At 37.2% G+C, this 14,230-nt stretch overlaps 1 protein-coding gene across 1 annotated transcript in view; it reads left to right on the top strand.

The window, feature by feature from the left end:
- The window catches only part of LOC136029107 (C2 domain-containing protein 2-like), a gene marked incomplete in the record, with an annotated part of 86,613 nt that overhangs the window by 6,571 nt on the left and 65,812 nt on the right, over nt 1-14,230 (top strand). Inside the window, 1 exon segment of the mRNA XM_065707173.1 lies at nt 11,580-12,117. Within this exon segment, the coding sequence (XP_065563245.1) occupies nt 11,608-12,117 (510 nt within the window).

Below are 14,230 nucleotides of genomic sequence, written 5' to 3'. Positions count from 1 at the left end.
TATAGTCCAAAAGAAGGGGAGGCAAAAAGTTTGGAGAGGGTCTTTGGGTCTCTTGGAGGTGGGACATGGATGACCATAAGATCCCTCTAAAAGAAGTGTTGATGCAAGCACTCATGCCCATGCATATGATGATTCAAGCTATTGCATTATGCCTATGTTATAGATGCTGTACAGTAAAAATCAATACTATATCATAAATTACATTGTTCCAATCTGAAATCAAATGAAAAAGTTTACTTAAGTAGCCACTCCTCTCATCAACTCGATTTTTACCGTTCCTTTCGAATTCATATAAACCGGTTTATTAAAGCGGTCATTCCTCTTATTCAGTGAAGGTTGAATATATGTTAATCATGTCCTGACGGGAGTATGTAAGCCGTACTACTACTATTTTTTGCATTTTGCATTTTTTTTTATTGGGAATCGTACTATAATTTTTTTGGGGGGGATTTTAGTCAGGGGTATTTTCTTCAGAGATAATTTATAGTTTGTATGGAATTTTCTGGAGAAGAACCTTCTAGGAGAAATGAAACGGAGAATTTGCAAGGATTCTTATACGAATTCCTTTTAAATGTCTTATTATCTCTTCCGCGATTCAATTTTACATGTAGAGATGTTCCAGGTGAAATTTTCAGCGGGGCTGGAATCGTCAGAGGGATTTTCTCGTGGGTGGGAGCTCCATGGTCTAAATACTCCCTGCAGAAATTTTTTTTGGAAAAAATTTCTATTGGGAGGGGGAATCATGGGAAACATTTTCCATGGAGGGGGAATTTATAATAACGGACGGGGGAGGAGGGGGCAATCTACAAGAAACTAAATAAATAAAATATTGTTTTAGATGAAAACAGGCCGAGGAGGATTTTTCAGGTGGAAATGTCAGCAGAAACTTTTCTCGGGGAACTTTAGAGCGGATGAAATTGTCCTGAGGAGGACATTTTACGCAGGAGGAACTCTCCATGGAGGAATTTTCACGGAGGGAGTAGTTCTCTATGGAACGGGAGGTGGATTTCCCGGTATTATTTGAAATCTTAATTTTGAAAAATAAATTTCAACTGAATGGTAAGGCACCACAAACAGTCTTGAGTTTCAGTTTTAGAACTTAGAGTTCAGTTTTAAAACTTAAAATAAACAGAAATTATTTCGTATACGAGGGGAGCTCTCCTCCATTCTCATTGCCACGCTCTTTACTCCAAAGTTAATTTTTTGTCCCAACTCTTTTAGAACTACTCCTGAACTATATCCTGGGGGATTTCGTCAATGTAGATAATTTTATTTGTCTCTAATTTGCACTATTAGTACCATTTTAAAACAAAAAGCCTAAACAAAAAGTTCCTTCCCTTCCTAAAACAAAAAGTTCCTTCCTTTCCTGCAATAAAGTTCTATTTCCCTCTGACTCACTTCCAAAGATGTTTGACATCGTTCTGTAACAGCAGATTATCAACAAATAGTGGTAAAGCTTCGGCCTTCTGCGGTTTTTGTTATGAAAATTTTAATTCTGGCAGCATACTCCTTTAAAGTTCATCCTGAAACCACTTTAAATACCGTGTTGCTTTACGTATTAAATCTACCCTTCCTTTCAGAAACCAGGATCCATTTTTAGGGCCTATCAAACATTGACGGATGTCTTGAAAGGCTACTGGTAGATAAAAAGCCTACTGCTATCGCCTGGCTAATTTGCTTGTAATACAATGGTTTCAAAAAAGCAAAAATTAAACTTTAGCGAAAAAAGGATGATTGAGGTTGGGGGGTTGGCAGTCCTCTTCTAATTTCAAACAATTTCTGTTCATTTTACGTTTCAATGTTACTCTTTATTAAAGACTGAAGAAAAAATTGTTTATTATTAAATTTACATCCGCTCTTAATTTGCTTATAATAAGTTTATTTAATAGTTGGTTACAGACTAAACAAAAATATGCGCAGGAGTGTGTCCTTCGCAGCTCTGGTAGATTTTAAGGCTAAATTAGAGTCAGCTCCATGTTTTAACGATTACTTTATTTTAACAAAAACTTGTTTTTCTTTGATTTTTGTTAATTTTTAATTTAATTTTTGTTCGTTATTAATTAGGCATACATATTTTCCATGAAGAGAAATAAATTAGAAAATAGAATGTTCATGGTTCCATAGCCTATTCTTTGGAACTTTTCGTGTTTTTCTTTTCATATGCATAGGTATGCAGGGATATTTGTTTCAACTTTAGAAACAGTCATCTTTCATTTAATGAAGTATTATAAGGTTTCGCCCATGCGCTTCCATAATATTGGCTTCCGGGATCTGCGATTAAGACGCCCCTGTTGGGCTTTTATGATTTCACAACAAGCTTAGTTTGTAGCTATAATAAGGTGAATCGGTTGCAACGGGTAACAGGTAAATTTACTTTTTGAACATGGTAAGTAATATACACATAGATTAATATTGGAGCTGAACACCAAGTTTATATTTCGTATCAAAAGATAAAAACAGCAATGGGCTTCACAGTACCAATGCACATAATTTCAGAAACAGCCTTATGTATGATATTGTTGCTGCCCCTAGTGATTTTTTATATTATCTAAACAAAAAATCACTTAATCAGCACATAAATCACTAGATTATGGGAGACAATCACTAAATCAATCTAAGAATCACTAAAATCTAGTGGTTTTTTCATTGGTTGCAACTCTGGTGTATCGTCTCTTCTGGATTAACCATTCGTGATTATGGTAACACACATATAGTTCCATCCGATTCCCCCATTCAACACTGTTTCCAAATATAATTATCACTCCCCTAATCATTGTATCTCAGCCCATCCCTCAAATGGGGCCCGATACAGCTGCAGGCTGCATGCAAAACTTCGCTTGTTCTGTTTGTTTGCCTTGTACTTCTTTCTCTTCTGCAGCTGGTTCATAATGCAAAATAAAGATAATTTTAAGAAAAAAATATCAGTAAGGTATCGTATGTTACACTATGTTTGTCTGGAAAGGGATTTGTTTACCCTAGCCACATACAAACACGCATATTTAATTATAACCCGTTTACAAAATTAAAGACTGGCGGAATATAAAAAAGTACTGCAAAAACAACCAATTAATGGCATGATAATAACTTAACAGCCGTTACAATACAATTAACAACGTAGAAAAATTAAACATTAAAAAATTGGATTTTTGATGATTGGGCGATGATAGAGGTCCAGCAGCAGGCATGCATCCGAGTTAAGGCTGATAATGCTGCAAAACAGGCATCCTACATAAGTAACCTCAAGCCTATTACCTCTGACTATTCAAATTCTGACTATATTCAAGCCTACAAATTGCATCAAACAGTTCGTGGTAACGAACAGTAGTAAGGAGCGACACGGCTTAATAGTAACCGTGAATTTTGATACCAATAGTTACATCAAAAGAATCGCATTTTAATGCTGATTTTAAATATATAAGTGGTATCAAATTTAGTCTTACCCATCATTTATTTTAGAAAATAGTGGGAAACATTCATAAAAGAATGTTTAAAAAATCACACCGTCAGATTCAGCGTATCAGAGAACCCTAGTGTAGAAGTTTCAAGCTTCTATGTACAAAAATGTGGAGTTTTATATTTTTGCCAGAAGATAGATCACGGATGCGTGTTTATTTGTTAGTTTTTTTTCCAGGAGTGATCGTATCGACCCAGTGGTCCTAGAATGTCGCGAGAGGGATCATTCTAACGGAAATTAAAAGTGCAAGTGCTCTTTTTGGTGACCCGAAAAATTGAGGGCACCTAGGCCATCCTTCCACGCTCATTTTTTCCCAAAGTCACCATATCAAAATTTTGAGATAGCAATTTTGTTGAGCATAAGCGAAAAACCTAAAAACCATGTCTTTGGGGAAAACTTATTCTCCCGCAGTCCCCATGGGAGGGGCTGCAAGTTACAAACTTCGACCATTGTTTACACATAGCAATGGTTATTGGGAAGTGTACAGACGTTTTTAGGGGGATTTTTTCCCGGTGATGGGGGGGTATGTGGGAGGATCTTTCCATGGAGGAACTTTTCACGAGGGAAGATAATTTCCATGAAGGGGGCACAGGGTTCTCTAGTATTATTTAAGCAAAAAAATGAGAAAACAAATAGGAGCAGCATTGAACCATAAAAAGAACAGACATTATTACGTATATAAGGGGGCCATTCTCCTCCTCAATACATTAAGTTTTATGTTAATCCCCCCGGGAGAAATCCCCCTCGCAAAGACAAAAAACCTGAATACGGCCTCGAAGAGGTGTTAACCTAATAAAAACAAATGTTACTTATTAGGTGAACTAGGCACGTAAGCAAGATTTTTTTTTAAGCGGGTTAATTTTGAAAAAAAGCCTTCAATCACGTTTCAATCACCCAGAAAATTGGAAAATTTAGGACCCTGATAAGGAGGAGGTGATTCTTCTTCTTCTTACGGTCCTAGGGTTACTATCTTACATCTCGGTGAAGTCTCCCGTCATGTTTTGTTTTTCATCTTCTAGCCAGTGAAAGCATAATATCTCGTGCAGCCGATGAAATCCAGACTTAAAAAGACAAAAAAAAAGAAAAAAAAACGAAAAAAAGCAAGCACTGCCGCTTCTGAGTGTTTATTAATCTGCACAAGTAATTTTTCTCTTTCTTTATAAACTAGGGGAGGAATTTCTGCTTGTTTTTTATTCATTTTAGTTTTTGTTCTTCTACCACATAAAAGCTTTATTTATGACTTTTGGTAATTAAATGAAAAAAACAAGTTTTTATTAAAACTGAAATTAAGGAGTGACATCAAAACTTAAAACGAACAGAAATTACTCCGTATATGAAAGGGGCTTTTCCCTCCTCAACGCCCCGCTCTTTACGCTAAAGTTTGACTCTTTCTCTCAACTTTACTTTTTAAACAGTAAAAAACGTTGGCGTAAAGAGCGGGGTGTTGAGGAGGGAAAAGCCCTTTTCATATGCGGAGTAATTTCTGTTCTTTTTAAGTTTTAATGTCACTCCTTACTTTCAGTTAAAAAACTTGTTTTTTAGTTAATTTCCTAACGTTTTTCAATCAATGCATGTTTGATTTTGGTTCTCTGCACATGAATATTTAAACGAAATATGTATAATTTTTTTGGTTAAATGGCTCTCGCTTAGGATTGATCGGACGATTTTGAGAAAAAACAGGTGGGGGAGGAGGCCTAGTTGCCCTCTAATTTTTTGGTTAGAACTTTTAATTTTTTTACGATCGTTTTTATTAGTATAAAATATACGTAACTTATGAATTAACTTACGTAACGAACTTCTATGTTTTTATATTTTAATACGTATATGAGGGGGTTCGCCCTCTCGTTAATACCTTGCTCTTCACGCTTAAGCTTAAATTTTGTCCCAATTCTTTAAGAATGATTAACAATGGCCGTAGAATGAATAGTTGAAATTACTAAAAATACTTTAGCATAAAGAGCGATGTATATAGGAGGAGATGAGCCCCTCATATACGTAATAATTTCTTTTCGCTTTAAGTTTTAATACTGGTCCTTACTTTCAGTTGAAAAAACTTTTTCATATCTATTTTTTCATTGTTTTTTGTTTTAAATAATACTAGAATATCCTGCACCCTTTTCATGGAAATTCTCTTCTCCCATGACAAAGTCCTCCATGGAAAGATCCTCCCACGTAACCCCCTTCCCTCAACACCCCCCAATAAAAAATCCTCCTGAAAAAGTCTGTACACTTTCCAATAGCCATTACTACACGTAAACATTGGTCAAAGTTTGTAACGTGCAGCCCATTCCCTGGAGACTGTGAGGGACTAACGTCCCCAAAGACATTGCTATTAGATCTTCGACTGTGCTGAACAGAATGGCTATCTCAAAATTTTGATCCGTTGACTTTGGGAAAAGAGAGGGTGGGAGAGGGCCTAGGCACGCTCAAATTTTCTCGGTCACTTGAAAAGGGCACTAGAACTTTTGATTTTAGTTAGAATAAGCCCTCTTGCGACATTCTAGGACCACTGGGTCGATACGATCACCCTGGGAAAGAAGAAAACAAATAAACACTAATAAAATTCCATACTTTTGTAGATAGGAACTTGATACCTCTACAACAGGGTTTTCTGATATGCTGAATGCGATGGTATGATTTTTGGTAAGATTATATGACTTTTGGGGAGAGTTTCCCCCTATTTTCTAAAATAAGGCGAATTTTCTCAGGCTTGTAGCTTTTGATGGGTAGGACTAAATTTGATTAAACTTATATATTTAAAATCAGCATACAAAATTGATTATTTTGATGGATCTATTAGTATCAAAATTTAGTTTTTTAGAGTTCTGTTTACTATTGAGCCGGGTCACTCCTTACTACAGTTTGTTGCCATTAACTGTTTGATATTCTTTTAAGAAAAGCTAAAAATTATATTCCGTCCATTATATTTTGTTGCATTTTTTGCTTTTTTTTAATCAGAATGTGGGTGAAGATAGGCGAAAATCATATAGGTTTTTTATGGCACTTGGTATTAACCAAAATCGCAAATTCTGTCGGTCTGTCTGTCGGTCCCAGTTTCTCTACCTTAGGCACTTCCAGGTAAGCTAGGACGATGAAATTTGGCAGGCGTATCAGGGACCGGACAAATCGTTTTCGCGATTTGACCATATGGGGGGGGGGAGAGTGGGGGGTCCGTTAATTCGGAAAAAATAAAAATTGAAGTATTTTTAATTTACGAACGGTTGATCAGATCTTAATGAAATTTGATGTTTGGAAAGATATCGTGTCTCAGAGCTGTTTGTTTAAATCCTGACTGGATCTAGTGACATTGGGGGGAGGGTAGCTGGGAGGGGGAAACCTGAAATATTGGAAAACACTTAGAGTGGAGGGATCGGGATGAAACTTTATGGGAAAAATAAGCACAAGTCCTAGATACATGATTGACATAACCGGAACGGATCCGCTTTCTTTGGGGTAGTTTGGGGGGGGGGGTAATTCTGAAAAATTAGAAAAACGTGAGGTATGTTTAACTTACGAACGGTTAATCAGATCTTAATGAAATTTGATATTTAGAAGGATATCGTGTCTCAGAGCTCTTATTTTGAATCCCGACAAGATCTGGTGACATTGAGGGGAGTTTGGGGTGGGGTAACGTAAAATCACGGAAAACGTTTAGATTGGAGGGATCGAGATGAAACTTGGTGGGAAAAATAAGCAGAAGTCATAGATACGTGATTTACATAATTGGAACGGATCCGCTCTATTTGGGGGGGGGGTTAATTCTGAAAAATTAGAAAAAATGACGTATTTTTAACTTACGAAGGAGTGATTGGATCTTCATGAAACTTCATATTTAGAAGGACCTCGTAACTCAGATCTTTTATTTTAAATCTCAACCGGATCCAGTGTAATTTGGGGGGGGGGGGTAGTTGGGGGGACCGGAAATCATACTACTACTACTAATAACTCACTGCAGCACCAAGCCGCCTGAGGCCAACACAGCTACGCACGCTCCTCCTCCAACCTAATCTATTTAAAGCCTCCCTCTTTACATCCTCCCAGGAAGTTCCCATTTCCTTTAAATCTTTATTTATGACATCTTCCCAACCCAGACAAGGACGACCTGCTTTCCGTGTAGCCCCAGACGGTTGGCCAAAAAGGACAATCTTCGGTAATCTGTCATCCTTCATCCGTAGAACGTGGCCTAGCCATCTCAACCTTCCTTTCATTATAGCCCCAGAAAGCGGGATTGAACCACACTTTTCGTACAACCTACTGTTTGAAATACGGTCAGTCAGCCGGGTACCCAGAACAATCCGTAGGCAATTTCTCTGGAAAACATCTAGTAAATTTTCATCTGCTTTTCGGAGTGCCCATGCTTCAGAGCCATATTTGACCACTGTCATCACTGTAGCTTCCAATATTCTAATCTTGGTTTGTAGGCTTATCTTTCTATTCTTCCAAACTTTTTTTAACTGTGAAAAAAACACCCTGAGCTTTAGCTATTCTACGTTTAACATCTTCACTGCTCCCACCATCTTTACTAATAATACTACCAAGGCAACTGAAGCTCCCAACCTGATCAATCTTTTCGTTACCTAACGTCACCTGTTCATCTTCACTTATTCCTAGCCTTAGTGACTTAGTCTTTTAGTGACTTAGTCTTAGTGACTTAGTCATTAATTTTCAAGCCTATTTTAGCACCCTGAACTCGTAAAACCTCTAAAAATTCATTCATTTGAAAATACTTAAAGCGGAGAGATCAGGATGAAACTGGATGGGAAGAATAAAAATCTCTCTAAGATACGTGACCGACATAACCGGACCGGATCTGCTCTCTTTGGTGGAGTTGGGGGAGGGGGTAATTTTGAAAATTGAGGTATTTGTAACTTACGAAAGGGTGACCAGATCTTAATGAAATTTGATATTTAAAAGGATCTTGTGCTTTAAAGCTCTAATTTTAAATTCCGACCAGATCCTGTGACATTGGGGGGAGTTGGAGGGGGAAACCGGAATTCTTGGAAAACGTGAAAATTGGGGTATTCTTATCTTACGAATATGTGATCGGATCTTAAGGAAATTTGATATTTAGAAGGAATTCGTGCCTCAGAGCTCTTATTTCAAATCCCGACCAGATCGTTTTACATTGGGGGGAGTTGGAGGGGGAAATCTTGGAAAACACTTGGAGTGGAGGAATCGGGATGAAGCTTGGTGGATAGAATAAGCAAATGTCCTTGATACGTGATTGACGCAACCGTACTGTATTTGCTCTCTTTGGGGGAGTTGGGGGGAGGGGTTCAGTGATTTGGCGAGTTTGGTGCTTCTGGACGTGCTAGGACGATGAAAATTGGTAGGCGTGTCAGGGAGCTGCACAAATTGACTTGATAAAGTCGTTTTCCCAGATTCGACCATCTGGGGGGCTAAAGGGAGAGGAAAAACTAGAAAAAAATAGGTATTTATAACTTACGAGTGGGTGATCGGATCTTAATGGATTTAGATATTTAGAAGGACATCGTGATTCAGAGCTCTTATTTTAAATCCTGACCGGCATTAAGCTTCTGATTTTCCTTTTAAATCAATCTATTGATTCTTAGAATTTGTTAGAGCTCATACGATATGAGCTCTTGGCTCTTAGCTCTTCTTGCCTCGTCACAAGTGCCATATGAGCTCTTGTTCTTCTTGGTATATACTTTTGATTCACTTACCCAAAACTTGCCATAAAACTTATAGAATAGAATGAATATATGTATCGTTCTCTGATTTATTTTGTAGTCACGAGGACTTGATATGAGAACTTTCTTTTTATATAATATGCCTGCCAGGAAATACTCTTGGTTATGCATTCGTATTATCTTTTGGCACATCTTTGGCAAATGTACTTCATACTGACAGAAATATTTGAATATTTTGGGTTCTGTTTTGCATACTCATAAAGTAAACTTTCCGTCATGCATAAATTGGGTCTATGGCGACTAAGATTATGGCTTACTCATCGAACACGCATAATTAGTAAGGTATCCTCAAGTAAACACATGAAGAATGAATTAGTTGGGTGGAATAAAAAGCCGCGATCTAAAACTCGATCTCTAAACATAAAGTTTATGAAAGGAGTTTTTTGATAGTTTTAAGTTGATTGGCTACCTCCAATTTCTTTTCTATAATTTTGGCCCTCATCGGGCCAAAAAGTTTTTATTTGCGACGCACAACTGAAAACTTAGTTTCAATACGGGCTTAGGCTTTTCTGAAAGTATGAAAATTTGCAAGGAAAGCAGCGGGTTACGCTGAATGCTTGAGAAGAAAGTCAGGGACTCCAACTAACTTTTCAAATTTTTTTTTCTTGTAACTCCAGGGCCACAAAAGCCGCAGCCTAGTCCCAGAAAAATTACCTTCCTGCCACGACGGACGAAGCTACTTACGTCGAGTATTTGTTGTCATTTAAGATATATAGATTTAAAATTTTTATTTAAAATTCTCCAAAATCTGATTTACGACGTGTCAAATATCTCTTTAGATATTTAGAAATTTTTCGTTAAAAAAGATTTTTCCTTTTAACAAAGTTTTTTTCTCAACGAATTTTCTTGCCTGTGCTATTACATACTGAACTTTTTGTTCATTCTAATTTTATTTTTTCCTTTACTTTTGTATATGTGCATACTTCAAAGCTCTTAAAGGCACATGCAAAACTGCTCCAAAGAAACATAACAAAGACACTGATACAAATGACAAAAACACTGAGACACTGCATTTCTAAAACCTTATGCCCCTCGTGATAATTAAATTTTGTTATTCAAAATTTTACGTATAGTCACCTGGAGGAACCTTAATTGGTCATTAACTTGGTATCTTTTGATGGGGAATCTCTTAGGCATATTTCCTACTAATGAAAAACATTCTCTGAATATAATACCTCTTATTCAATGCATAACGTTATTGCAATCCTATCGTGTTATCTTTTTCGCTCTTTAAATGCATTTGAATGTTATATCATTCGTATGAAAATATTCTTGTTTTTTTTTCAAATTTAGGGCTCGAAAGTATAATCAGCCGAAGGATGCAGATCGTGCCCATGACCCACCAAAATCTTCTTATGCCATACTAGTGGGGCCTACGCCTAATATTGTATCACAGTTCTAAACCATGTGAAATCAATTTGCCTATTGCGATTATATATCTGGAAGAAGTTGATTTAAGGATCCCCAGTAGCTACCATCATTTCCATTATTAAGCAAATTCCTCCTTCAGCAATTCATTGCACCTAAAAATAAAAAGTCGAAATCCCTCCCCCGAAACACCACATAGTAAGTTTGCAGTCTATTTTGCAGTCAAGTTTGCAGTCTACTTGGAAAATTAAGATCCCTCCAATTTGTCACTTATGGTAGATAATTAGCTCGCACCTGAATCCAATCACACCTATGTCCCTTTGACTCATGGGCCCGAAGACGTTTGTTCTGCCACAAGTTAGGCACGTAGTTGAGCACTCACCTTTAGGTTCCATTCCAATATCCTTTTGTTGCTGTATTTAAGCTGGTAACAAATTTGTCTGAACCTGATTGTGGGTCAGCTCATGCTTGAAAGTGTGACAATGTTAATACAGTCATCCCATGCGCACTAGAGGATTATAGGTAATAAAGCCTCCAGGTACAAAGAATTGAAAAAAAAGTAACTATGGAATTGAATACTTGAGCTTTTGCAGTTGTTCTATTGAAAAATTAAGTTAGACATAGGCTATATGAGCAATAGTGATGCACATTCACCGAAATTATTCCCCGGGGGAGGCATAATGAAGAAATTGACATTTTGAGTAAGAACTGCTCGAAATCTGAGAATGTGAAGGATCTTGGGTGGCGTCAGCTCTGAGGCCTCCTCCTACACAAATACCACACACCGCCATACCCAGACACTATTCTAAGTGACTTTCTCACTTTCTAAAGGAGACGGGGGCTTTTTAGCAATAAAATCCAGGTAAGCTCCTATTTACGATTAGAAAATCCCATTTTCTTTATTTTTTTTAACCCCATAGTTATCCTTCCCTTACCAAATGGCTGAAGAGCATCCCGAGAGATTGAGTTTACTCCCTGGTTTTCTTCAAGAATGAAGTATCTACTTTCTAAAGACAAATTGATAAGACTTTTCCGTTTTATTTTAGGGCTTATAAAAATAGCCATGAGCTTAAAATGGCTGATCGCTTAGATGATCTCATTTGTGCCTTTCACCCGGATGCCACAGCTATGGAGACATTAGGAATTCTCCTGCTGGGATGGATCATCTTCCTTTCTTTTCTGACACTTGTTGCCAAGTTTATATATAGCAAGGTGATTGAAGTTAACACATCTGTAGCAGATACTAAAACAGAGACTAAACGGCCTCCCCCCATAGTCCCTATTGCCGCAACACATATTTCTTCTGAACAGAAAGCGGCTGTCCTTGAAGCCCTGAAACAACCATCAATAGCAGCAAAGAAATTAGGAACACGTGGAAGAAGCAAGTCTCGTGATACCTCTAGGGAGTCATCTAGGGAAAGGGAGACTGCATTATCTGATGTTATTGCTGGACCCGATGAGGTGAGCGTGAAATGGGTGAATGATATTCTAAGCTGGTTGAAAACCCACCCAAAGCAATTGGAACAGTTACGAGAGGAGTTTAGGAATGGGTTAAACGAGACTGCAAAAAACTGCGAAGCTGAGGTAAATCCTTTTTATTTTCTTTGCATTTAAATCTATAAATACTTACAAATAAACTTAATTTGGTTTTCTAAAGGTTTCTCTATATTAATTCAGCCCCGAATCAACTTTCATTTGAACTTTGATAATTCTCAATCTTTTCGGGATTTGCGGGTCAACTGTCACAATTTGTAGTTGGCTAAACTTTTCTCTACATGAAATTAAGTCGTAGTCGTAACTTGAAACTAGCTTTGCTATGTGACTTTTCTCATTTTCTTCAATTTGTAAAATATACGCTCCCTGAGAAAAGTTAAAACGAGGGAGAAAAGAGAGAGGGAAAACGATGAAATAGGAAAAGAGTAAAGCTAAAAAGGTAACGGTGGAAAGAGAAATATGAGAAGAGACAAAGAGAAAAAATGAAGAGAGAGAGAGAGTGGTGGTTCTGGGCTCTCTTGCAACCGGGGTAAAATCTTGATTAGCACCCTGCCCCTCCTTGTCTCCCAAAGATATTCAGGCGATATTTTAGCAAAATTGTCATTCATAAATAAAAAATTGCCAACTACGCCTTCGACTTTATTTTAATAAAAATAAAATTTTAAGAATTAGGGCAAGTGCCCCGTCTTCCCCCTAAATAGGCATACATGCCTATTTAGGCATTTCTCTAGAGAGAGAGAGAAATGGTTGAATGATTGAATAAATTTAATTTCTGATCGTTTTCCAAGCAATGCCATGAAATTCATCTCCCCCTCCATGGAAAATCACCCTTTCACGAAAAATTCAGCCGTTAAAAATTCTTAACGTGTAAAATTACCCCTCGGAAAATTCCTACGAACAATTTCATCATCGATTACCTCCCCCCCCCAGAAAATTTTCTGTGGATATTTACCCTTTGAAAATTTTCCTTACTTTCATTTGGAAAAATTGTTGTATTTAATTTCAGATCGTTTTCCAAATCATACCGGAAATCTTCTTCACCTCAATCGAAAAAATTCCCCCATCCCCAGTGGAAAGTTTCCCCTGTGGAAAATCCTCTTTCAGAGAATTTCTCCTACGGGAAATCACCCAGTAAAAATCCCATCCCCCAAACAAGACTGTATATTTGTCAATAACACATACTGTACATAAACAATGGGCAAATTTCATAAATTACCGCCCTTTCCCCATGGGCTGTGGGGGAGGGGTTTGTCATTTCCCGAGGTATGGCTATTGTATCTTTCAACTATGCTGAATAAAATCACTATCTAAAATTTTGACCGGATGTCCTTGGGAGAAAAGGAGCTATGGAGGGAGCTACTTGTCCTCATATTTTTTTGTTACTTAGAAAGGACATTAGGACTTTTAATTTCCTTCTGAATGACCCCTCTTCCCATCTTCTATTACCAATGGTTTGACGTTATCACCCCTAGGGAATAAACAAACAAAAACTATATAAACACGTATCCGTGACCTTTCTTCTGGCAAAAAGCAAAAACAAAAAGCAAGATTCTACCTTTTGGAGCTAAGGGCTTGAAACATCTACAGTAGGGTTCTCTGATATTCTCTGATAACCTCTGCTAGTAGGGTTCTACACTAGGGTCTGAATCTGATTGTGGAACTTTCATTGATATCCCTTTACATTTTGGGGTGTTTTCCCCTTTTTTCAAAAATCTGTCAATTTTTTTCAGACTTGTAGTTTTTGATGAGACAAATTAAACTTAATGAATTTTATATGTTTAGAATGCTTTGGAATCAGTAAAAAAAGTCAATCCTTTTGATATAGGCTATTAGTTATTATCAAAATCCCCTTTTAAGAATTTTGGTTACAGTTCGGTCGAGTTGCTCCTTACTTGCAGGCCGTTGCCACGAATTGATTGGGGTGATGCGGGGTATGAGGGGTGATGAGGTGACTATCTTTATTTTTTACCAATATCGGGTGTCTTTGGGAAATGTTCAATGTCATGTGAATCAACTTGAATAGGTTAGGAATTCCTACATCTACCCTATATCTAAAAATGAATTTGAAAACAGATTATGTTCAAGCAGCACTCAAAATAAAATGGGCTTTCATTAAACTCCTGGATGTTGAAATTTTGATTGCGTAAAAATCTTGACATCCTCAAATTTCTCCACTTTTTAAAAGTGCCAAGAGTTATATATG

The sequence above is a fragment of the Artemia franciscana genome, chromosome 7 (assembly GCF_032884065.1).
Source record: "Artemia franciscana chromosome 7, ASM3288406v1, whole genome shotgun sequence".
Lineage (NCBI taxonomy): Eukaryota > Metazoa > Arthropoda > Branchiopoda > Anostraca > Artemiidae > Artemia > Artemia franciscana.
This window is presented reverse-complemented; position numbering and strand designations above follow the sequence as displayed.